General features: G+C 40.3%; 1 protein-coding gene across 5 annotated transcripts in view; it reads left to right on the top strand.

Moving 5' to 3' along the window:
• Positions 1–3729: 3729 nt before the first annotated feature.
• The window catches only part of SCRN1 (secernin 1), an 81820-nt gene continuing 59229 nt past the window's right edge, over positions 3730–26320 (top strand). Inside the window, exons 1-3 of one of the 5 annotated variants that reach the window (XM_037890488.2) lie at positions 3730–3913; positions 5150–5214; positions 20798–20957. In XM_037890488.2, coding sequence (XP_037746416.1) covers positions 5186–5214; positions 20798–20957 — 189 coding nt within the window. In that variant the 5' untranslated portion in view covers positions 3730–3913; positions 5150–5185. Of the gene's footprint in view, positions 3914–4383; positions 4538–5149; positions 5215–20797; positions 20958–26320 lie in introns of those variants that run through there. The other 4 variants (XM_037890487.2, XM_037890489.2, XM_043541005.1 and 1 more) reach the window with 4 other exon arrangements.

Here is a 26320-nt window from a genome sequence, read left to right on the forward strand (position 1 = left end):
CCCCATAGTTTAAATTCCAGGGTATTACTAATTAAGAGGTCTCTTGGTTTTTGGTACTGTTTCTCTCCCTCTGTGTGTGAAACTTGCAAGCTGCTAGTTGTGTTAGTACATTCTAAGACAGAGTCTGTTCTCAAAGCAATTCACAGAGAGAGAGAGACCCAAAGCAATACTCTAACAATAGAAACAGCACCCAGAGACTCCCCGCCCTTTTGCTGTATTAACAATTGTGATTAAAATAGAGATAGAGGATGTATGTGGATGGATGCTTGGTGTGGATAATAACTGAATGATCAGGGAGGTGCCAGCCTAAGAATCCAGTGTCCATCGGCTGAAGAAGGCATCAAGTGGAAATAACCAGAGGACCCCCGGAGGGCAGACTGGAATCCACCCAACAGCCTCAAGAATGGGAGAACCAAAGAACAAGATAACATCTAGGAGCCGTCAGGAATGTGCTATCTGCTGATTGATTCAGCAACAGCATGATGAAGCAATTCCCATAGACTGGCATAGAAAGAAATTCCTATAAAAATAGACTCTAAAAAGTGAGAACTTTGGGGTCTGATTCTGCAAACCAACTTCCAGGAGCATCAGATGAGCATCTGACAAGGCCCTGCTCCCTCCTAATGTCCAGGCCACCTGGCCAGTGGCTTGGCATGAGCAACTCTAAGGCTGATAACTATGATAACAACTTTGCAGAACCTGTGTGTGTGTGTGTATGAATGAATGTGTGAATAAATATGAGATTGAATGGAATGTTATAGCTATAACTAACTGCTTACTATGATAACAACCTTGCAGAACCTGTGTGTGTGTGTGTGTATGAATGAATGTGTGAATAAAGATGAGATTGAATGGAATGTTACAGCTGTAACTAACTGCTTACTATGATTCTTTCTGTATTCACAATAAATGTGGTATTTTGCCTTTTTCCCTTTAATAAGATCCTGCTGGTTTTTAATTTATTGGTACAACAGTATATTTCCAGTTTTTACAAATAGTGAGCTAGATCCTCAGCATGTATATATTGGCATAGTTGCATTGCTTTCCCTCAGTCCTGTTCTGCATTCTCGTGCAATAATGAAGTCAACAGAACTGTGCTGATTTACACCAGCTGAAGATCCTGCTTATTGCATCTGACTGATTTGGATCCTCACACATGAACATACACACCCATAAAATCAAGACTTGGAAAATATGGACAATTCACCATAGCCAACATTCTACCATTTGAATTAGGAAACAGTATTTATACAGGTTTCAGAGTAACAGCCGTGTTAGTCTGTATTCATTTTCAAGTTCATGTTAGCTTCTGGAAAAAACTGGCTTTTATAAGTGAAAGAAGTGTGAGCCCTTATCAGACCTCTTGGCCTGTTTTTATTTGCTGTGTAGTCTGCAAGATGGTTTCTGCTGTATTTTGTTGTCATTTGTTGTCAACTCATTAGCAAGTTGCATAAACCAAATAGCCAATATCCTACATACTTTAGCACCTAAGCTACCATGCTTTTTCCCCTCATAATTTAAAAACTAACCTCATTTTATGATCAACTTGGAGAATTAAGAGGGATGGGAAGAGTTTTTTCTCATATTTGCAATATTTGCACAATTTGGCAAGATGCATTATGGCTTTTTGTTTTGCTTTCCTCTTGGACCCATCAGATAATCGATGGGTCACAGCTTCAGAGAGCTACATTAAGTGTGCATCTTAGATCTTTTTGGGTGTCATTTCAAACATTGGACTAACCTGACCATTCCTTACACTAATACTCTTTTCTTTCTCTTCATGGATTTGTGCAAATCAGGAGATACCTAACCCCTCAGACTGCACACATGGCCACCTGACATAGTGCCACAGATTAATAAACTCAATTGATCTTGTATGTCAAGCCTGGAGACAAAAAGAGGCCTCTCTGACTTACTCCGGGTGATAATGAATCAAATAAATCAGTGCTATATAGTTTTTGTTTTTTGCAGTAGGTCTATGGAATACACTTTGACCTTCAACTACTGTTGCTTGTTGATTTTTAGGTACCCTCAGAGGGACTACCCTAAATGCCAAAGGCGTAATGGGTACTAACTAACACAGCGACTGCTCTCATTCAAAGGAGGGTAAGAGAGGGGTATGAATACGGAGACAGCTGGTTTTTGCCATATCTGTCTTTTGCCTTTTTCCTTTCACAGATGAAAGGCCTTTTGTGCTTTTCATTTCCCCTCTCTAAATATAGGTATCCTTTCTCATCGTCCTCTTCCTTTCACCTCTCATCTCTTACAAGCAAAACTAAAAAATGTTTTTGTATGTCCATACATTTTACTTACATTTTAATAAAAACAAGTAGATAAACAGATCTGTACAGTGTTAACCTTATAATAATGTACAGAGCACTTTTCATCTGAAGATCTCAAAAAGTCTTACTATCCCCATAAAATCCCCCACAGATTAGATATGAAGTAACTGAATTACAGAGAGGTTATATGCCTTGCTCAAAGCTTGTGACAAATTTTGGAATAGATGCTAGTTCTCATAACTCCTGGTACCTTGCTCCAACCACTCAACCATGCTGCTTTACACAGATCTAGCTACAGAAGTCAATAGAAAAGAACCATTAAAAATGTATATATGTTCTATATGTTATAACTGGAGTGAATCTAACAACAAAGTAAACAGTTATGTAGCTCACATCCAGGCACAATTACCAATGTGGCTCAACTCTGTTCTGGAAGAACCACCTCTCTGGGTGAGCGAATAATTCAATCAAAATCCCAACTTAGTCCTTATCCTTGCTGCTGAGGCTCCCAACAAGGGGCACAAATTGTGAGGGCATTTCCTGTGATGTGGACATTTGCTCACTTGGAACCAGCCTGAGCATAGCAAATTCATTTCACGCAGACCATAGGGGTGGATAGCAGTAATTCATGGAAGCAGTGTCCAAAGCAGCCCTTACCTCCCAAAAATTCCTTAAATCGTCCAGATTTTAACTTCTGTCTGTGGACTGGGAGAAAGTTAATGCTAGAGTGCACAGTTCCAGAAATTACGTATATCGTTTTTCTTTCAGATTTTTCTTTTGACACAAGGTTCAATAAACTGATTCTGTTTCCCTATTGTCAGACTAGTCCTCTGATGTTTCCTATGCTGCTCCTCCAACTCCGCCGGTCCCTTCGGATTTCCCCCCACCCTGCTTGTCCCTGCTCTTCCCCTGAAGACCTTGGCCTTTGATGCTCTCTGTTCATCCCAACCCTCCAGTCCTGACTCCATTTTCCTTTGACCTTTCCTTCTAGGTTTTGCATCGCTCTTTCTAGGCAGGAGGCGGTTGGATGGGATTGAGGCAGGCTCATGGCTGTGCAGAGCGAGGGTCCCCGCCACAGACGTGGGAGACGCACAGCGCCCTCCTGTATTTGTTTGTCCCCCTAGGACAGCAGACATCCTCAGCTGGTCCTGTGTGTGTGGACGACTCTTGGGCCAACCGTTCAAAACGTGTGCGCCAAACGGCCCCAGGCCGGGGAGGGGAACTGGGTGCACGCTGAGCTCCTGTCATTTGCCCCCTCACCGAGGCAATGCAAGAGACCTGCCTGGGGCACGACCTGGCCTGGGCACCCCCCGAGCGCGGGGCCCTCTGCGTCTAGACCCAGCCCAGCCCCGTTCCTCCCTCCGCTAGCTGCCGCGCGGCTCCTGCTGCAGCGACTGCAGCGGCCCCCACCCCCGCGAGCTCCGCCTCGCCGCCACCCGCCTGGCCCTGCCCCCGGCTCGGAGCAAGCAGCGGGCGGGGCTGGCGGCTGGCTGCTGAGAGGCTGGTCCCGGGAGCCGGAGCCCAGCTGTTAGCTGGAGAGGCCGCCGCCGCTTTCGCCCTCGCGGCTTCTATCACAGCAGAAGCCCGGGGCAGCTGGAGAGGAGCCCGGGAGCAGCCCGAGCGCCTGGCAGGTGAGATGCCCGGTCTCCGGAGCCGCTGCTTCCCTGGCCTCTGCTGGGGCTGGCGCAAGCCGTGCCTGCAAACGCCTCCTTTGAGCCGGTCTTGGGGCTCCCCCGCGCTGGGCGCTCCGGGCGTTGGGCTGAGCCCCCGGCTCCTGCCGCTGCTCTCCGGCGGCCAGGGCATGCGAGAGGGACTCTGCCGCTGTGGGCAGGGGGGCGCGCCGAGCCAGCCCTGGCCCTCGGCTTATTGCTGTCTTCAGCGGGGGTGCAGCTGGAGAGCTGCCACCGGGTGTGGGCGTGACTCTTCCGAGCCATAGCGGGCTAGTGCGGTGCTTTTCAACGTTTGTTCCGTTGCAAACGCCTAGACAATTTCAGACCCCCTTTGGAAATCTTAGACATAGTTTGCGCGCGCCCCGCCCCGCGAGGTCTGCCAAGGGCAGGTGGAAAACCACGGGGCTAGAGGATGTGGAAAAGATCCAGAGCTGGGGAGTTAGCCTGCCTACCCCGTGCATCGCTATAGGGCTAGGTGCGTCTAAGCCAGCCAGATAACAGTAGCTCATATGTGCCACTGTAGCTCTGGCATATAAAGAGTACGGTATGTGGATAGCCCTACCCATGCACCAAAGCTGCGTCCAGGTATGTTTGGCCCTATGGTTATAGCCTCGCAAGTTCCTGAATAGTAGTTTGTCTGCTGAGTGGCTCACGGTCTCTATGAAATTTTCCATTCACCTGCTTCCATAGTGTTAGCACAATCTTGTCTGCCTTACTCATTGTGGCTCCTTAACATGACCACAGATATTTCAGTCAGAAGGGTTAAGACCTGATGTCTATATACAGTGCAGCATAATATGGCTACCTCCTCTATCTAGATTCTGTTCCTTATTCTCTCTCCTTTAACCCTGCTCTACAGAAGTGATTTTAATTGTGTTAGAACACATCATGCCAGGGAGTCCCACACTAAGGGTCTGTGGAGTGATTGATGTGTGTTTTGTTCAGATTACAGAGAACAAGTGTGGCATTTTATTCTGGTTTGTTAGATGATTGCAGTTTTTTAATACCCCTTTATTTACTTAAGTACAGTAGAATTCTGAAGAAATGTCTTGTAAACCTGCAATGCATGCAGCTTTTTTGGATTACTTATTGTGGCAGTAATGCAATTTTTTCTCTAAATGGTAATTGGTTTTTTTTAACCACAAAGCCTAAGATTGAATAGTTATTTGCTTTTTGTTGTTTGTTCTTGCTATGCAGAATCTTAAGAGTAAGGATGTGAGGTAAAGGTCTCAAATGACATTGAATTTTGAGGCTGACATCAGGTAAGTCTTGTCCTTGTCCCTAGTATGAAAAGGGAATCTCTGATCATTCTTAAGAAAAAAAATTAAAAGTGGTGAGAAAGGGTTTAAGATGCTCTCTTTTTTAAAAAAATGGAGCTTTACAGTCACCTTGAAATCCTGGAAACCCTTCATATATGCTTAATTTTGCTTGTAGGAGTAGTCCAGTGAGTAAAGTTACTTACACGTGCAAGTATCTACTGAATTGGAACCTATATCTATAATGTATTGAGTTGGGTACGTACATTTACAAAATTGGCTTTACACCAATATTTATATCCATAATTCAGAAGGATAGCATGTTTTAGCAGCAGCTCAAGAGGAAGACAGCTAGATGCCTTCATAAGGCTACATATTAGGGCCTTGATCTTCAAAACATGGAAAGATATAACTTTTATTCACATGAACAGTCACACCAAAATTAATAAGACTACTCATTTGTGTAAAGCTATGTACCGTATGGGGCCTTAGATTTGATAAGAGAGAAGCAATTGTGTTGTAATAGACTCAAATAGGAAAACATCATGTATGTATAAATCTCTTTTCATGCTGTGATATGAACTAACAACTTAAATGAATATAATACCAAAAACTATTAATCTTTTACTAGAAATTTATGGGAATAGGATTAACTAACTGCTGACAGCCATCAGGGCACATGCTGTGGATAGTGATTGCTTTATTTCCTCTTAATTCTAATTTTGAAACACATCTAAACAAACTGCTGCACTGAAAAACAAAACAAAACCCCAACAAAACCAAGTATTTGAAGGGGCTTGAGCTTTCTCCCATTGAAAACAAGACACTCATTGATTTCAGAGCATCCAAGCCTGGAGAGAACTTAATTCAATCACATGTAACACTTCTAAAGTAGATAAAATTTGTCAAGCATTTAAGGTCCCAAAGCCACCTTTTACAATCTGAAAATAGACAAGTTACAAAAAGTCTGATAACAAGTAAGCAAATCCATTTACAGTTTATGAGCTTGTTTTATATTTGTAGAAATTTTGGAGGACAATGTATTTGTACTGCTAAAACAAGGAATGACTATTTTTTTAATATTTACTTTAGCTCTCTGAGAAGAGCTAGTGAACCTAGCTACTCAGAAAAAAGTTAACTGCATACAGTTGATACGGAATTAATACACTCACTTATGTTTTGTAAACTTTCAATACCAACTTGTTTCTTGTAACCACAGTTCTGTGTAATGTGGCCTCAAAGGCCAGATTTTTGTCTCAGGGGTGCTCTGATTCTCCTTAAATCTTTGTAAATTCAGTAGAACTTTGGGAACATACACATTCACAGTTAGCACCAAAAATTGCTGCCTATTCCAGTTTCTCTGATGCCATTTAAACAGCAGAGTTCTGCAGTGATGTGTTTTTGTTAAGTAGTAATTATTGTTACAAGCTATACTAGGTACACTTACTATGCTCCATTGTGGTACAACCAACACAAACTGAACTATATCTTTTAAAATAAGTGAACAAAATACTTTTGATGCATTCTCTGCCTTTTTTGTTCACTGACTCACTGACATGCAGTTTTCAGTAATGTGAAATGACCTGGTCAGTGTGAATTCACAAGGTATGCATGTAGGGTGAAATTCTTTCTCCTGGGAGAATACTGTGACAAAAAAAATAAAAATTCTGCACACAATATTTTCAAATTCTGCATATTTTATTTGTCAAGATAACACAATCTAATCACACCAGTTTCAATTATTTTTGGTCGTTTATTTCAAAATACCTGTCAGTAAGTATGTCCGTAACAATTCAGACAACAAAAAAGGTACAGGAAATGGTTTTTGACAAATAGATTCCTTACTAGGCTTATTAATACAGAACTGAGTAATAATTCATTTAAACTACAATACAGAACTGTATTTCCCACTCCCCTCAAAAGCAGTGCAAAGGCTTCAGAGAGTCAGGGGTAATGGAGGAGCTGAGGGAGAGGGAAGTAATTTCTGGGAGTTTGGATGTGAACTTGGAGGGTTGTTGGGTATGGGTGGGAAAAGTATGGAACAGTTTTTTTGGGGTGGGTGGGAAGGGATTGCTAGGGAGCTTCCCCCGTGTCGACCTTGGCTGACCCCTAGCCTCCCCTTCAGTCAGGCACATCTGCCCCTGTCCCTGTGTGTTCTTGCAGCCCTGTCCACATGTGTCCCTTCATCCCCACTCATACACCCACTTCCCGCATCCCCATGTGACCCCGCACCCCCTCCCCCTGTCTCCATGTGTCTCTGTGCCCCCATTCAGCCACCCCTATCCCTACGTGGCCCTGCAGCCCCTCCCTGTCACCATGTGGCCCTGCACCTCCCTCCCCCCTGTGGCCCTGTGCCTTCACTCCCATTTAGCTCCTGCCCCAGTCTGTCCTCTCCCACTAGCCCTTATGAGCCCCTATCTGACCCCCCAGCCCCACGCTGTCTGTCTTCCCATAGACCCTGTCTCCTGACCTGGCCCAATAGGCACTGTGAAGAAGGCAGACTCTTTCTCTTCCTTAACTGGCCTGGAGCTGCTGCTCTGTTCTATCTGGTGGGCAAAGGCGGAACTGTAGCAACTTTCTGGCAGAAGCTTTTTTCTGCCCCCAAACTTAAAGATATGCACAGCTCATTAATTATGCATGCACAGTGGTGCAGAATTCCCCCAGGAGTAAATTCTCCTCCTGTATAATGGGTCAACACATCCTTTAAGTCAGCGGTTTTCAAACCTTTTGAGCTGAGCCCCCTGTTTGAGTTACAAGTTTTGGCTGTGCCTCCCCCGCCCCGACAAAAATAGGCACATGCAAACATGGGTGCTGGAACAATTTGTATAGTGGGGGTACTACGAGCCATACTGTAAACTCTGTACATGATGGAAACCACTAGGGAGTGTGGCAACACCTCTAGTTCCAGCACCTATGCATGCAAAAATATGCTTGATAGCCTATTCATAAACCCAACAGAGACCTTAGCACAACATTAATTAAATTACCTACACCTGTAAGTTTCAAATACATAGATACTTGCCAATTAGTGTGAAGGTTGTTCCTGTTTCTTTGCAGGCAGTTTATCAATTTGTGGGGAGATTTTTGAAACCGACACTTTGAGGTTGTCCTCCACTTCCAGTCTCGAACAGTGCTTTGTCTTTAGCACAGCCAGTGCAGAGAACCTGATCTCACACAAATAAGATGAGCTAAACAGTAAAATAGGTTTGATCACACACTTTGATATAGCTGGATATTCTGAACCAACTTTCAACCAAAGATCCCCCAAAGACTATTTTTCCCCAATTGAATGTCCATTGTCCTATCACTCTGAAGTTCAGTCAGGTTCTCCTGAATGTCATTTTGGAGATGGGACAAGGTCACTGCCTCAGCTAAAAAGGTTGGCTAATCCAGTCATTCAGGGGTGCATTTCCTCTGGGAAAATATTTATCCAAACAGGCTCTGAGAGAAGTCAAGTGATTCTTGGTTGGTTCCACAATGCTCAATAGTTCAGATTCTGTTTTGTTGATAGTGTCAGTTAACCACTGGAATGGAATGCTTAAACCAGTTTTGATCTTTGTTTTCTAGAGATCTATCTGTCTCTTGTATGCTGATATCTCATTGTGCAGGTCACAAATAGTACTTTCCGCTCCTTGCAAGGAGACATTTAGAGAATTCAGTTTGTCAAAAATATCAGCAAGGTAAGCTAAAAGCACAAGCCAGCAGGGATCACACAGTGTCTCTGCGTTGCTGAAATTCAAATCCACTAGAAAAAGTTGAACTCCGTTTCTCAGTTCATAAATGCATTGCAACACTTTCCCTGGATAGCCACCTGACTTCAGTGTGAAACAGCAGAGCATCATGCTCAGCTCGCATTTCTGTGCAAAGCATTGCAAAGAGACATGCCTTTGTGGGCTGCATCTTGATAAAGTTCAAAAAATGTAATAGCAGAACTCAGAATATCAGTAAGTTCCCAATCCATGTTTCAAGTTGCAACGGCTTTGTGGTGTATCAGTTACAAGCACTTTGGCTTTCAAGCCTGCTCTATCTCCAGACATAGAAGGGGCTTCATCTGTGCAGATTCCAATGCAGGCTTCCCACTTCAACTTGTGAGAAGTTAGGAAGTCATTTAAAATGTTAATCAGTTCAGATCCAGTTGCATGCATCTTAATTGGCTTTCAGAACAAAAAACTTCCAATAATGTTTTGTGAGAGCACCAAACATAAACAATTACATGAGTTTCTTTTCATATATCCATTGCTTCATCCAACTGGATTGCAATCGAGAAATCAGCTGTGCATTGATATTTTCTGACATGTCAGAGATTCAGCGGCTGACCATGTTGTCTGACAGTGGGATAATTTTTAACTTCTCTGCCACACTGTCCGGCAAATGTCAATTGCTGCTGGGAGAATCAGTTTTTCCCCAGTTGTGTAAGGCTTTTTATTCTTGGCAGTGTGGAACGCAACTTGACACGATGCTTTTAAAGCACATTTCTCATTGGTTTTTTTTTTTGTTAATTTCTTGTAGCTTTCATTAAAAAAAAAACCCCTCTGTTCTTTCCTACCAGGTCATGTTTTGTTTCTAAATGGTGTCTTAATTTTATTCGTTTCAGTCTATTGTTTGCTAGTGTTACTGCACACATTGAGGCCTGATTTCTCCGTTAGCTGCAACAGAAGTGAAACCAAAATCCAAATATGCTTCAGATTTTCTTGTTTTTTTGCAAATTTTTTCTCTGTATCAACTTTAGCCATTTCTGCTTCTGCCTTCCGTTTCTGAAAATCACCCTCTTTTGGCAATCAGTACCAATCCATTTTTTACCATGTAATGATATGAAAAAACATCAAACTCAAGATGGATTTGTTTTAGGATGGGAGGCACTGAAGGATTTTATTTATTGGTGAATGACTTGAGTATTGCTCTTAGCAAGCATTAAAGATGTAAATGTAGAGTTCTTTAAAGATTAATAAACCCTTTTGCAGGGCACTTTAATGGAAATAAAAACAGTGATTAACACCAGGGAAATCAAGGACCAAGGAGTCGAATAGTGGATTATGTAGGGTGGAATAATGAGCAAGTGTGTGTAAACCAACTATGTGCTCCTTCACTAGCACTTTAGGTAGTGCAAAATCAAACTGAGTCAAGTTATGTTAATAAATCCTAAATCAGTGAAGACAGGAACAATCTGCCATGTTATTGTTAACCACAACCAGCTGACACAATATTAACTTAGTTTCCATAGGGTTTTGCCAATGACAAGCTAACATGTACACATTGACTGCCAAGTCGTAACTCCCATGTTAAAATTCCTCCTCCTCCATGTCATGTTCTACTACTACCTAACTTTCTAGTATAGACTAGCCCATATGATCTTAGCTAAGACATACCAAGGGAAATCGTTTGAAAATGCATCGTACTGATTGTTCTGGTGTTCCTTTAAGAGATGTTGGCGAACAGGAAGAGATTGTGTAGCTGTAGGAAATCTAGAGGCCACTTTGAGCTTTCATGTTAGGCTTTGTGGGGAACATCTTGATATATTGTAACATTTTTTATTTTTAAAATGAATATTGGATAAAGAAATAATCCAACCAAACCATAATACTTCTCCATTTTGATGAATTAGAACACAGTTGGTGCAGAATCACCAATTATTTTTAATATTTCCTTGTGGCACAACAGTCCTCTGTGAAACTCCTTAAAGAAATAGGTCTATAGACAGAAATAGCTTGTGCTGAGATTATGAATTTTGAGTTTCCACTGTTCAGGAAATGTTAAATAAATCTACTGCCCAGATACCTGCTTTGTATATCAAAATCACTTACAACCCTAAAACTCTAGCCAACCTGCTTTTTTCATATTAAATCTAAAGATCTTTTAATATATGACACTAATAGGGAGAGTTTTTTGGTTTCACTGAGATAAAGCTGCAGGGTACTTTGTCAAGACAGACAATTAAAACAGTGCAAAGACTGAGCATTCATTCAGTTAAATAAATGCTAATTAAACTTCAAGACAGACTTTTTTCTGACCCAGCTTTCCCACACTTGTCTAGTTTTTCTGTAGACTGTTTCCTAGTTACTGAAATGCTGCATTTTCACTGTTAAGACCGCTGTTTTTGCAATCTGAAGACAAAGGACCAGTCATAGGCAAAAAACACTTGCATGCAATCTTACTGTCCCAGAAATAAGAGTCAGATTGGCTAAACAGGAAGGCATTGCAAAGTATTAATATCTAAGTATTTGTAATTCTAATACACTAGATAAATATTTCCAAGTAAAATTGAGGAACAACCCCTGTAAAAGCATCAACTATCAAGTCCTATGTTCACATAGATTATAACTTTGTGAAACTTATAATGGAAATTTCTTTGCTTGGTGTCTACATGGTGATTTCTTTAAAATACCTTGAGTAAAAACTGTTCGGTGATGCTTGAAATTGGAGAGGCTGAAAATGCCCTTTTTCCATTTGAATTTTTTTGTTTGTTTTTGAATAGTCAAAATGGCTGACCTTTGAAATCTGAAGTTTGGCATGGAAGTAATTCTTGCAGAGAATCAATATGTGGCCTTATTCTGGCCCAAACTAACTTTGACTTGATCAAGTTAAGAGTGTTTGGAAATCATGTTCTCTGTATACATGATTGACTTTTTTGGGGACACTAAACCAAGAACATACATGTAAGCATTATAAAAACGCAGCTTATTTAGCTTGTAATTCCTAAACTGGCTCCAAACCATCCTGGTCAAATTTCCAGATGTCTTGGAGGAAGTCAGCACGCCCTAAGTGATCCACCTATCTAGTTCTTTGGCCTTCCATTAGCAAAATAGTGTCTCGTTGTCTCTAATGCTGACCTCTGTGAGGTAGAGAAGTATTATTTTCATTTTAGAGACTGGAGAATGGAGGCACAGAGATATAGGCCCTGGCTATAGTAGAAAGGATTTGCCAGATAACTGTTCTGGCAAGCCATGTCGGGGAGATGCAGCTTATACCAGCAAAAGTTTCCAGTTCCCAAATGAAATAAGCTGTAAGAGCAAGATCACTGTTTTGCTGATATAATTGTGTCTATACTTCTTGGGTTTTTCCTGGCATGTCTATGTCTGTTACGGGTGTAATTTATTTTTTCTCCCCACACTGCAAACAGACATAGGTATTACAGCAAAATTTAAGTGTAGACCAGGCCCAAGTGACTTGCCCAAGGCCATACAGGAAGCATGTGGCAGAGCAGGGAGTTGAACATGGGCCTCCCAAGTACCAGGCCAGTGCCCAAACACTGGACCATCTTTCCTGCTGTGGCTGCTTTTCCTCACGTAGGTGCCCTGTTGGCCTAGGACATGAGTTCACACTATGGAAAACTTTGAGGACTACTTGTTGAAATGCTCATGGACTACCTCCTCTTAAAACACCATCCCACATCACTTCATTCCTGTAGCAACTCTAGCACAAAGTGAATACCTACTTTAAAAGTGTTTCTTTCCCAAGAACTAATCCTCACCCCCACCCCCAATCTCTTTTTTCCTCCATTTCATTTCCCTTTTTCTCTGGCCTCAGACCTTGTCTCTGCTGCCTCCTCTTCTGAAATCTTTGAGGAACAGAATTTCATCTTAATTTCTATTGTGTATCTGCAATTTAAATTTATCTCAACTAGTTTTGAGAGTGTCTAGTGCATACTGAAAAACACTTCCTTTATCACTGGGTCAATAAACAAGCAAGATAGTAGCAACTTTGTTTGCTCCAACTTAAATTTTTATATCAAAGACTTAAAATAGTGACACACGTATAACTAAATGACCATAAAATGTGGTAAGAGCCATTACTTACACCTTAAGTCAGAGGAAAATGTGGGATTGGATAGTTGTTTGAGCAAATGGCTCACATGTAGGTGCAGTTGTGTTATTTTTCCTTAAAGTGCATTTGGGAATATAGTTCTCCATGCGGGGGGGGGGGGGGGCGGTGGGGGGGGGGAGAAATAACAAAAAAAAGCTTCTTTTTTTTTTTTTTTTTGGCAACCTACACTTGGGACTTCTGGAAAGGATGTAATTGGAAATGTAACTATCCTACGTACCCATAGGTGAAGGTTTTCATGAATACCGTCTCACAAAGTCTTTCACTTTCTCCCATGCAATATATACCCATTTTGGTGATACTTCAAATATCTATATAGTGAATTCAGAGGTTTCCAAAAACTCATTCTTGCTACATATTGCATAACAATCCTGAAACTATTTTTAAATTATTTCTTCCTAGTGTAAGGCTGTGGCAAATAGGGCTAATGACATCCTTGAATGCATAAGAACAGGTTGAATGCATCTAACTTTAAAAGTATTTACATAAGTCAGCAGAGTCAGATGAAATGCACCCTAGGGTGCTTAAGGAACCTGCTGAAATAATCTCTGAACTGTTAGCAGTGATCCCCCATGAGTTCTCAAAGGTCGGTGAAAACAAATAGAGTACCTATCTTTAAAAAGGGAAAGAAAGAGGAGCTTGGAATTAGACCAGTCAGCCTAACTTTGATACTGAGAAAGACACATGAACAAATTATTAAACAATCAATTTATAAGCACCTAGAGGATAAAAGGTTTATAAATAATAGACAATATGGATTTGTCAAGGACAAATCATGCCAAACCAACCTAACTTCCTTATTTGACAGGTTGCTGGCCTAGTGGATGGGGGAAGCTGTAGATGTGATGATCTTGATTTTAGTAAGGCTTTTGATCAGATGCACATGACACTCTAGGGAAGTGTGGTCTAGATGAAATTATTATAAGGTGGGTCCAAAACTGGTTGAAAAACTGTACTCAACAAGCAATGATTTACTGTCAGACTGAGGTTACGTATCTGGTGGGGGCCTGCAAAAGCCTGACGTGGGTCTGGTACTACAGTATTCAATATTTTTGTTTAATGACCTGGATAATGGAATGGAGAGTATGCGCATAAAATTTGTGGATGACATCAAGCTGGGAGGGGTTCCAACCATTTGGAGGACAGGATTAGAATTCAAAACAATCTTGATGAATTGGAGAACTGGTCTGAAATCAACAAGATGAAATTCAGTAAAGACAAGTACAAAGCACTGCACCAAGGAAGGAAAAAAAAAACAAATGCACAACTACAAAACAGGGAATAACTATCAAGGAGTCAGTACTGCTGAAAAAGATATAGAGGTTTTACTGGATAACAAATTGAATGAGTCAGCAATAAGTCAGACGCATACCCAAGGACATGCTATATGGGGAGTTATCAGAGGGACCAAGAACAACAGGACGTTCCAAGCTTCACTATAAAGACACATGCAAGTGAGATATGAAGGAATTTGGAATTGATCCTAACCAATGGGAAATCTTGGCAAGTGATCGTAACACGTGGCACCATTGTCTCAATCAGGGTATCAAAGTCCATGACAGAAGCTGGCTCCTAGAACTTGAAGAGAAAAGAGCCCATAGGAAGCAAGCAGCTCCCAATCAAGATACCTATATTTGCAATAACTGCCAAAGAGCATGCAAATCTCAAATTGGACTGTTCAGTCACATGAGACATTGCAAACCATCTACATCATAGGTTGCAATTCCACCGTCTCTTGCAGATGAAAGGATGCCAACAAGCCAAGTCAGCAATGTGATGAAACTGTGAAAAAGGCCAATATTCTAGGGTGTAATAACAGGAGTATCATGTGTAAAACACTGAAGGTAATTGTCCCAGTCTACTCAGCACTGAGCCCAGTTCTGGGCAACACACTAAGAAAGATGTGGACAAATTGGAGAGTCCAGAGGAGAACAACAAAAATGATAAAAGGTTTAGAAAACTTAACCTATGAGGAAAGGTTTAAAAAAAACTGGGCATGTTTCGTCTTGAGAAAAGAAGACTGGGGGAGGGGGGAAGATGACTTGAGAAGTCTTCAAATATATTAAGGACTGTTACAAAGAGGACTGTAATCAATTGTTCTCCCTGTCCAATGAAGGTGGGAGAAGTAATGGGCTTAATCTACAGCAAGGGAGATTTAGGTTAGCTGTTAAGATAAGCACTGGAATAGGCTTCAAAGGGCCTCATTGGAAGTTAAGAAGAGGTTAGACAAACACCTGTCAGGAATGGTAGGTTTATATGGTCCTGTCTCCGCACAAGGGGCTGGACTTGAGGACTTCTCAAGGGCCCTTCCAGCAGGTGATTTTTACCTCTGTATATGGCACTGGGGAGTCTAATATCAATACCCTGTCTCATTTCTGGTGCCCAAATTTTAAAAAGGATGTTGAAAAACTGGAGAGGGTGCAGAAAGTATCCACCAAAATTATCCAAGGGGTAAAAAAAATTACTTTCAATGAAAGAATCAGAGAGCTTGATCTATTTAGCTTATCAAAAAGATTGAGAGGTTACTTGATTAGTGTATAAATATCTTTATGGGGAGAAAATATCCGGTACTAAAGGGCTCATTAATCTAGCAGAGAAAGGCATAACAAGAACAAGTGGCTGGAAGCTGAAGCTAGAGAAATTCAGAGTAGAAATAATGCACAAATACTTTAACATTGAGGTGATAAACATTGGAACAAACTGCCAAGGGGAAGAAATTCTCCATCGCTTGACGTTTTCATGTCAAGACTTCATGCCTTTCTAGGAAATATGTCAAGTTACAGGGGTAACTGGGTAAAGTTAATTGCCAGAGTCTGCGGGAGGTCAGATTAGATGATCTAATGATACATTCTGGCCTTGAAATCTCTATTTTAAAACTCATAGGTAATGTAAGTCTCTCATTCCATTTTTAGGAGTCTTTACCTCTGTCCCAATATCAAATATAGTTGCCCATTTAAAAAAAAATGGAGACGTCTCCTCTTCTCCATTCACCTTTCCTCTCCACTCACCATTCTACTTCAGTTAAAGAAATTTTGGCACTTAAAATGGGAAATACATGGAGGATATTTCAGTGTCTTTGGCTTTTTAAAATATGAAAATAAAAGGGGTATATGCAGGTAGATATACACAGTGTTGACGAGTCCAAAGATTCTGCACGATGGAGTGAGCCTGTCAAAGACGCAAAGTCCTGCAGAATACTGTAATCTATCCCGTACGTCTGCACTACTGCGGTAGCACTGGTTATAAAAACCAAAACCAGGAACAGGACATGCATCACTTAGATTTATTTAGATGGCTGTAGCATCTCACCTGTGTCACTACCCTCCCCTGCACAGACTCAGTGAACAATAAGGGCTGCTGTGTTCCCCATATTTCGCTTTGAGAACTTAATCCTATGTGGATAAATAACATGAGAGAGTCTGATGGGAACTTAATATCCTTCTTAATATAACTTAGAATTTGTAAGGCACTCATATCATGGAAATGAAGCCAGTGCAAATATCTACATAAACCAAACATTGTAGACCCCGATAGAGAGAAAATCTCTAGATTTGTAATCCATATTTGCGTTGCTATAGTTTTAGGTTAAAAATATGGCACAGGCTGATGCAAAAACTTGATCCTGTTGTTCAGAGTCGTGGCTTCTAAAACTCTAATGTAGGTCATAGCTGATGTTTCACAGTGGGACATCCAGTGTGTTGTATAGGGCTCTAAGTCATTCTGTTCTATATCTTCTTTCTGCAACAAAGTATTACACAGATTAGCTCTTAATAGTGACTTTGTCAAACTGAGTTTAATTCTGCCATCTTTAAATGAAATTTGTCACAATGAGATATTATACTGGAAAATAAAGGAACACGTTAAATCAAAGGTTCTTCATATTGTACAGACACACATTAAGTAGACTGCCATGGTAACCAAAAGACAACTAAAGAAATACAAAGGTAACAGCATATAAAGCCAAGTTCCCTTTTATAATTAATTTTTATCAAACTGCACTGATGAGTGAGATCAATCAAATTATATTCATTACCTGTGAGTTGTCACTTCAGATATCACTGCAGAATTGGGTTGTTTTCTGACTTTCCTACTGTCTATTCTGATCTACATCTAACCAGTATATTATCAATCTTTCACAAATACCCTACCTGGAACTACTTAACGGCTCACACACAGAATGTGGGAAAGTTAAAACTTACTGGCACCGGGCCAGATCCACAGCTGTTGTCCATCTGTGTAGTTCCATTGTTTTGAATAATTCACAATGGCTGAAGATAAGGATTTTTAACCTTAAATTGTACAGTAGGTACCTCTGTTTAACTCTTAATGGTGTGATGTCTATTTCACAATATTGAAAACCAGCAATTACCTATGTTTAATGAACAAAAACCATTGGCTGCTATCACATCTGCCTATGCTGGTTTCCAAGAATTGCTGCAGCTAAGCACTGTGTTTCAGAGAAACATGTTAGAACAGTGCCAGTGATCATGTAGTGCAAGTTTAAGTTAGCAGAGTCATGGGGAGTTTCTTTGGTTAAATAGAAGTGTCCACACTGAAGCATCATACAGTTTATGTATGAAAAGTATACGTATGAGAATATGGGCTTGTGCGCTAGAAAATGTTGAAGTAACAAAATATACCTCTTTAGTTGTGACAATATAGCAAGAGACATTCTTCTAAGTGTATTTACAGTGCATACTATGCGCTAGTCTTTCCAAAGACTTAAGAACGATCCCTGCTCAGAGGACCATCTAAGAATGACAAGTACAGATTAGGGAAAGAGGGACAATAGATAACTGTATGTATACAAGCCAACTGAATTCAGTACAGGCAGTATGACAGAAGCGGGCCTTTAAGTCTTAAATATGAACAGAGTAGAGACCTTGAAGATGAGCTCCAGGAGGACATAATATGCATGGAAGAAGGCATGGAGGTGATTGTGAGAATCTGATAAACTGAGGAGGCTGATGGCTCTGGTGGAAAGGACAGGGGAGGTTCATTGCAAAACTTAACTAGAGATGAACAGTATGTAGGGCTTTGAAGGTTGTGAGAAGTTGAAATATATCACATGATAAGTCAATGGAGGCATTCAGAGAAGTTTGTTACATGATCCGCCAGATGTGCAAAGAAGTTGGAGTTTAGCAGCAGCATTATGAACAAACTGAAGGGGGCAGAAATTGCAGAGTCAGTAATGCATGTTTGAATGAACCGAGTAAGATTCTAGCCAAAACTCCTACCTAACAAACTGTATGTGCTCCCATCCATATATGTATGCAGAGAACAAGAGTTTAGTGTCAGGCTCTTAAGTATATTTATAGAAGAAGAATAGTAAGGAGAAAATATTAATCAGTTTTGCCAACCAGATTGCCAATATATCAAGTGAAGGGCTTTATTTTAGGTTGCAATATTTCTCTGCTGTTTACTTCATACACGTCTGCATTGGGGCAAACAGAACTCCAACAGTGGGGAAGATTGTAATGTAGTTTGAAAAAATCCAGAGCACTGGAGATTCTGTTTTTACTGTTCTGTCAGTTACAGTGATGTCTGCTGTGGGAAAGCTATTTCCCATGTTATATGTTATAATGGACATGCTGGAGCACCATTAGAGATTGAACCTTTTAAACAAGTGGCTGAATGCATGTTCAACAAATGTGGTATGTAAAGGTCTCAGTGCAAACACTAGCACTCAAAACTTTGGTACTTGGCACACTGGAAGATTGGTTCCAGTAAAAGTGGCTGTGATTATAGGATGCATCATACAACTTACTGTAGAATCAGGAAAATACTATTGATATATTTCAAAAGGGAATAAGCACTTGATGAAGTGAATAAAATCAGAACTACAGTATACAGAGCTTAATTTGAGGCCGGTTGAAACTGTATCAGCTTTCAAGGTGTGAGCAAAATAAGTACAGTTTGTCCTTACTGTGCCAAAAACCTCGCTGTTGAGAAAATTGCTTATGCTGAATGGGGCTTCAGCATTTTGCAGAATGTCAAATACCTGCTTTTTGAATGTTGCATGTTGTTTATGTGAGCCAAGCCAATAGATAGGCTATAAGTCAAGGATAGTATGTGAGAGAGACCTGTCAGCACTGTAATGCTCCAGTACCACCTCTTGTCTCTGTGACCCTAACCTACTAGTGACAATATGACTCATCGTCCAGCAGGAAGAGTTGAATGATCTCTGCCCTAAAATCGGGTAATTTTTGGAATCTGGGTTGAATTTGGTGAATAGTTTTGGCTGGAAAAAAAGGATTTTTTTTAAAGCCAAAACATTTCATTCCTATGTTCTTGAAACAAAGATGAAACATTTCAAAGTCTTTTGGTTAGAAATCTAGTTTTAACCAAAAAAACCCCCCAAACCTCACCAAAAACTAAAAAAAAAAAATTTTTTTTTAACTCAAAATGAAATCTTTGGGGTTGTTTTTTTTTTTTATTTTTGTGAAGAAAACACAAAAACAAAATTGTTTCTGGATTTCAGGTTAGCCACCTAATCAAACCAAAAAAATCTGTTTGCTCAGTTCTATTTATAGTTTTAAAAATGTTTGTTTCAAGTCTTGAATTGCATGGGGTGCATGATGTGTAAGGTTTTCAGATATTATTATAAGTCAATGACGAAAGGCAGCTTTGTAATAGAGTACCACATATTTGAGAGAGTCATTGTATAACTTAAGCAATGGTAGTTGGGAACTTTTTGATCATATAGTTTAGATTACATCTGCTACTTTTTAAGTGACTCCTGCAGACAGAGAAGGGGTAGATCTCGCTTTTATTAATTTGGGAGGCACTCTGATACCATAGTGATGAGCTATAGAAATACCAAAGTAAACAGTTGCATTTTTTCCCCAAATGTCTTTCACTGTAACACCTTTCTTTTTATGGAAGCTTGTACTGTTTGTACTGTGTCTTGAATAATTTTCTTTTGAATTTACATCTGATAGATGAAATTTCTGTGCTTAAAGACAAACCATGATTGTTAGCTGGTTAACCTTCATAAATATATTAACTGGCAGTTTGGACACTTCAAACATTTGTATCCTTATAAAAGCATTGGAGGAGTTTCCAGACTAGCCTTTACAAACTGGCAATCAATTAACCTGAGGTTTAAAAATCTGCAGACAAACCATAGAAGAAAACCAGGTTCAATCACTTAGCAGTTACTAGTATAACTCTTCTTTTTGCATAGGTAGTTAAACTGACAGGCAGCCTCCGCTACCACTTGTGCTTTATGTATATTTTAGTCCTAGTTCCAGTTATACCATTATACCATTTGAGAGATCACTCATGCTTTTTTTTAAAAAAAACTGCATTAGAAGAAGATGACTACAGTAGAATATTTAACAGTCTTCTGCATCTCTCTGCTCTGGTGCAGTGCCTATTTCTGAGTCAGCAGAATGCTTCTAGGTCAAGTGTTACCCTGCATCAGAGTTGTTTGGTATATTCCTTCTTCAGAGGCTAACTGGTCTTATTACCAAGACACAATCACCTTCTCTTCTCCCCTTCCCCTTACACCTCTGCCTTCACAGTTGCGTATGGGAAGTCTGTAGCTCACTGTAATTTAATTGTGTTTATTGAAGCCCAAATAAGACTAGACTAAACTGACCTGACCTGTTTCTCTTTCACTAACTGCACTTAACTGACATGACAAGGGAATAAAATGAATGACAGTGAAATATTTGTTCTCCAGCTCTAGCTACGTATTTAATGGTTTTTGAAAGTTTGTTGAAATACTAGTTATACTTGCATTACCCTTTTCCCTTCACTTTTTTAGGATGGCTGTGGCTCCTCCCAGTTATTGTTTTGTTGCTTTTCCACCACGCACTAAAGATGGGCTTGTTGTGTTTGGAAAAAATTCTGCACGGCCTCGAGAAGAAGTACAGGAGGTGGTCTACTTTGCTGCTGCTGCTCATGATCCAGGAAGCAAAGTTGAGGTAATGGGCTTCATTGTGCTTAAAATTACAGTATAAGTGAGTGCCATTTCAAAAGGTAAAGGTGCCCCTTGTATTCCTGTCAGATTTTGGAGTCTGTATTCCCTAAACTCAAATTTGTAAGGTCCAGAATGATTGAATAATGCTTCATTCTGAGCCTGTCTACCAGGACAAACCTGGTAGGAGTTGGGGAGGGCTGATGAGAAGATTCTTGGGAGTTCCCAAATGGCAACGACAGTAAAAACTGTGTAATCCGGCACTTTACCAACCGGAAAGCTCTAGAAACCAGCATTTCTGATATCTCCCAATACAAATCTTCAGTAGGGTTGCCAGGCTCCCTTCCTGGCTCCGTGTGGCTCCCCAGAAGCGGCAACATGTCCCTGCTGCTCCTAGGTGGAGAAACGGCCATGGAGGGTCCATGCACTGCCCCTGCCTCACCCCACCCTGAGCACTGGCTCCGCAGCTCCCAGTGGGCAGAAACTGCAGCCAATGGGAGCTGTGGGGGAGGCGCCTGCGGGTGGAGGCAGCACACAGAGATGCCTGGCTGCGCGTCCACCTAGGAGCAGCAGGGACATGTCGCCGCTTCCAGGAAGCTGCCCGAGGTGAGTGCCACCCAGATCCAGCACCCCGAAACTCCTCCCATGCCCCAACTCCCTGCCCTGAGCCCCCGCCCCCTCCCTCTATTGGTAGGTATAACTTTTAGTTAACCGGAATTTTTGACTAACCGGCACTCCTCATTCCCCCAACTTGCCGGATAACAAAGCTTTTACTGTAAATTCTTTAAATTTAAAGCTGAGGAGAATCTTTTTGCCATTTTCTGCAGTGGACAGGCTGACATGTGTACAACTTAGCTGCTTGTTCTTCGGTCTGTACTACTTGCCAATACTCTTTTTTTTTTTTTTTTGGTCAAGATAAAATTTTCCTTATAAGCTTGGAATAGCAACAAATATTCCTTTCAACTGACAAATACTTTCAAACATCAAAAGGAATGAGTTTGCCAGTGCTGCTCTTATCTGGCCCAGTTAACGCATGTCTAATTTAAAGATGCAGCAAACCTCTAGCATTTACATACCGTGTACTAAACTACTGAACTTTGGGTCTGAGGAAACACTCTTTTCCTAAACGACCAGATGCTGTTAATTGCAGTGGTGCATGGAAATGCTGCAATAAATCTGTGCTGGTTCGTAGAACATAGCACTGTTACTGTAGCATTCCTGACAGTAAGCTTTACAACTACACTTTGTTTTCTTTAGTTTTAGAAATTTAAAAATGGAAAACAAGCCTTGGTAGAGTGTTGTACTTTAACATAAGAACTAAGCACTGCGCATCCATCTTATTGCACTACTAAGGAATCTTTCAACAAATGTTCTTATACCATTGTGAAATATAAATGAAGACAAACAAAAGCTTATTAGGGTATTCTTCCCCTCTCCCCCCCATTTTCTTTGTGTCTTATTCGTTTGATTAGATCAGCTTCAGCATAACTTATTACTGGCTGCCACCAAAACATTTTCAAACTTAATTTTTTAAATTTTATTGTCCTAGGGTGGCACTATGGCACTAATCGTAGACCAGGACTTCGTTGTATAGGTGCTGTACAAACACAGAACAAAAATGCTGTCTCTGAGGCACTTACAGTCTAAGCAGAGAGATTACACTATCTGTAGTCTGTACAGACTTTTCATAAAATTAAATACTAGGGCATTGGTGCAAAACAAAATATTAGGCTAATAGCCTGGGAGATTGTTATTTGGAGGTGTTGAGTTTACACTTTATTTAATACGGGGCAAGGTTTGAAGATGTCACCACATCAAAACTGTGAAGAAACAACATTGGACTAGGGGCCACAGTAGGTTAATATCTCAACCTTTCACCTCCTGTGGGCTTAGGGTTAAACAATAATTGGTCACGAGAGAAGCTGAGTCTGCTGATGTCTTTTCCAATTTGACCACTGCAAAATTCTTCGAATTTGCCAGTTTTGAGTGTTGCGAGCACACCTCCACAGAAAAGCATGACTGTTTAGTCCATATGCACTCTTCCCAGTTCTAGCCAACACCAAATCCAAAATTACTCTGGGAAATAGCACCACTCCTTCATCACTACACCTTCTGCACTGTACATCACACAAACTTACTACAGAATTTAAACTAATATTTTTCTGATAATGTAACTCATGACGGCAGTAAGTTTTGATGTCATGTTTCCATTGTCTTCATGGAACTAAATGGGCTCTGTCTGATGGCTTTGCTACTTTATTAAATTTTTCCTCCATCAGTGCAACTGTAAATTGACTTGTTGCCCTGTCTCTTAAAGCCTAGAATCATAGAACCATAAGGTAAAAAGGGACCACAAGGGAGAGATATTGGCGATTTACATCTACAAGAACAATTTAAACAGATTCAGCCATATAAAGATGTGCTTTCTAGGAAACGCTAGTATTCGAAAGACATTACCTCTTGAAATACCCTTGTTTGATTTAACCTGGCCATTTCAAAGGCCTTTTCCAGATAACTTGATAATGCATCCCATATTCTTTTGTTCAATTGCTGTGAAATGGGTAGAAGTCTAAGTTGTGAGAAAAATTCTAAGAGTTTTGGTGCATATGAAATGTCTGCTTACTATATTTTGATAATGTTGCTGTCTTGCAATCTAGATTTCAATATTAAACTAGCAAGAACCACCTTTCCACTGCGATTTCAGGTATGCTAATTTTTTGCAATACAAATATAGTATAACAGGTATTTTGCCTTGGGTTTCTATTAGCTGAAACTTGTGCATATGTTACAGTGCAAAGAACCTGTCTAGCATGCATATTGCTGTTTCTGGTAGCAAATGCACACTTTCAGTCCTATACACAGAAGCTATGCACTCACTTAATTGGATTGGACAGGAATTCTATATATTGTCAAATTGTATCCCTAGAAGCTCACAAACTTGGAGAGACAGTTTATAAATTCAGCTGTTTAATTCTTTTTTTAAAAAAATCAGTCATGGAAGATTAAACATACATCTCAAGCAAATTCACAGAGCTGTCGATTTCAGTAGCTGATAAAAAAAATATTAAAGAAAGCTTATGAAAACACCATGGGCTGCCTCAGAAAGCACCAGTAGATTCCATAAAATTTTCTAGAGCTGTCAGTAGTATCCTTTGCTTCTTTTTGCTATAACTTTCTCTGATATTGTTATAAAAATTTTTGCTCACCAAATGGGGCAGAGAATTCAGTGATTATCAGTTTAGTCCTAAAGGGATGTGTCAAATTTTCAGATTTGCAGTTTTATTTTTTCTAAACGATTGGTCCTTTTTTGGGACCTAGTCTCCTTCCTCCTTTGCTTCTATTTTTTTATGAACACAATTTTTCACTGTCTTATGCTGTGGCTTTATGTCAGCTTCCCTTCTATGGTACTCAATCCATACATTTTACTTTGGAATGAAAGTATTTAATACATTACATTATATTCTTCCTGACTCCTGACTTGTTCAGATTCTGGATTTATTTTAAAGCAGTGGTTCATTTTGTGGATCGCTTTATAAGTGAGATTGCCCCATGAATCTGCCTCCTATGTGGACAGGGATGATCCAGTTGATATAGTGTACTTGGACATTCAAAAATCCTTTGATGAGGTCCCATACCAAATACTCTTAAGCAAAGCAAGCAGTCATGGGATAAGAGAGAAGGTACTTTCATGGATCAGTAACTGGTTAAAAGATAGGAAACAAAGGGTAGAAATAAATGGTCGGTTTTCACAGTGAAGAGAGGTAAACAGTGGTCCCCCAAGGATCTGTACTAGGGCCAGTGCTGTTCAACATATTAATAAATGATCTGAAAAAGGGGGGTGAAGTAGCAAAGTTTGCAGATGATACTAAATTACTTAGAAGAGTTAAATCCAAAGCAGACTGCAAAGTGTGGCAAAGGGATCTCATAACTGGGTGACTGGGCAACAAAAAGGCAGATGAAATTCAATGTTGATAAATGCAAAATAATGCACATTGGAAAACATAATCCCAACTACACTTACAAAATAATGGGGTCTAAATTAATTATGACCGCTGAAGAAAGATCTTGGAGTAATCTTGGATAGTTCTCTGAAAACATCTGCTCAGTGTGCAGTGGCAGTCCAAAAAAGCAAATGTTAAGAACCATTAGGAAAGGGATAGATAATGAGACAGAAAATACCATAATCCCACTGTATGAATCCATAATATGCCAACATCTTGAATACTGTGTGCCGTTCTGGTCACCCCATCTCAGAAAAGATAGTAGAATTGGAAAAAGTACACAGAAAGGCAACAAACGTGGAACATCTCACCCGATGGTATGGAACAGGTTCCATGTAAGGGGACTGGGATTGTTCAGCTTAGAAAAGAGGTGACTAAGAGTGAATATGATCATTTTAGGAAATCATGAACAGTGAGGAGATGGAAAATATGGAAATGTTACTCCTTCACATAACACAAGAACCAGGGGTCACCCAATGAAATTAATGGGCAGCAGGTTTAAAACAAAGATAACTAAGTATTTCACACAATGCATGGTCCACCTGTGGAACACGTTGCCAGGGGATGTTGTGAAGGCCAAAAGTATAACTGGGTTAAAAAAAATTAAGTTAATGACGGATAGGTATAGCAATGGCTATTAGCCAAGATGGTCAGGGATGCAACCCCATGCTCTGGCAGTCAGAGGTTTAGGGACACCCAGAACCTGGGACTGGATGACCGGGAATGGATTACTCGATAATCACCTTGTTCTCTTCATTCCCTCTGAAGGATCTGGCACTGGCCACTGTTGGAAGACAGGATGCTGGGCTAGATGGGCCATTGGTCTAACCCAGTATGGCCATTCTTATGATAGTTTTTTTACTGACAGACTACAAAAGACTGTATAAGACTCACCTGAGCAATTCACCATTTAGGAGGGCTCTAATAAAAATTTGATTTAAATAATTTTACTGGCTGGTTTGAGGCACCAAACCCCATAGGAAAAAAATGCATAGAATTTAATGGGGCAAATAAAGTGAACCAGAGAATTAAGAGTATCCTGGCTAGAGTTTTATAGGATTGTTTTTAAAAAACAAAACAAATATTGTACCACACACAGAATTTATCCTTTCAGAGAATCTTTTCTATAGTCCTCTCAGGGTAACTTATTTAGAACCCTATTAAGTGACAGAAGATTTATTTAATAAGGGATTGTGATCTGTGTATGGTGGAAATTTGTCTGTTACATATCTTTTTGCAGCATTCTGAATCTGCTGAATGCTGTTCTAATACAAAATGTGGGATGCCATCTCATGAAGAAATAAGCCACTCCAATAGATAGGAAAAGTTAATGTAGTTTGTATTCCTCTGGCACTGATAAAGAAATCTC

Source organism: Chelonia mydas, chromosome 2, assembly GCF_015237465.2.
Source record: "Chelonia mydas isolate rCheMyd1 chromosome 2, rCheMyd1.pri.v2, whole genome shotgun sequence".
Classification (NCBI taxonomy): domain Eukaryota; kingdom Metazoa; phylum Chordata; order Testudines; family Cheloniidae; genus Chelonia; species Chelonia mydas.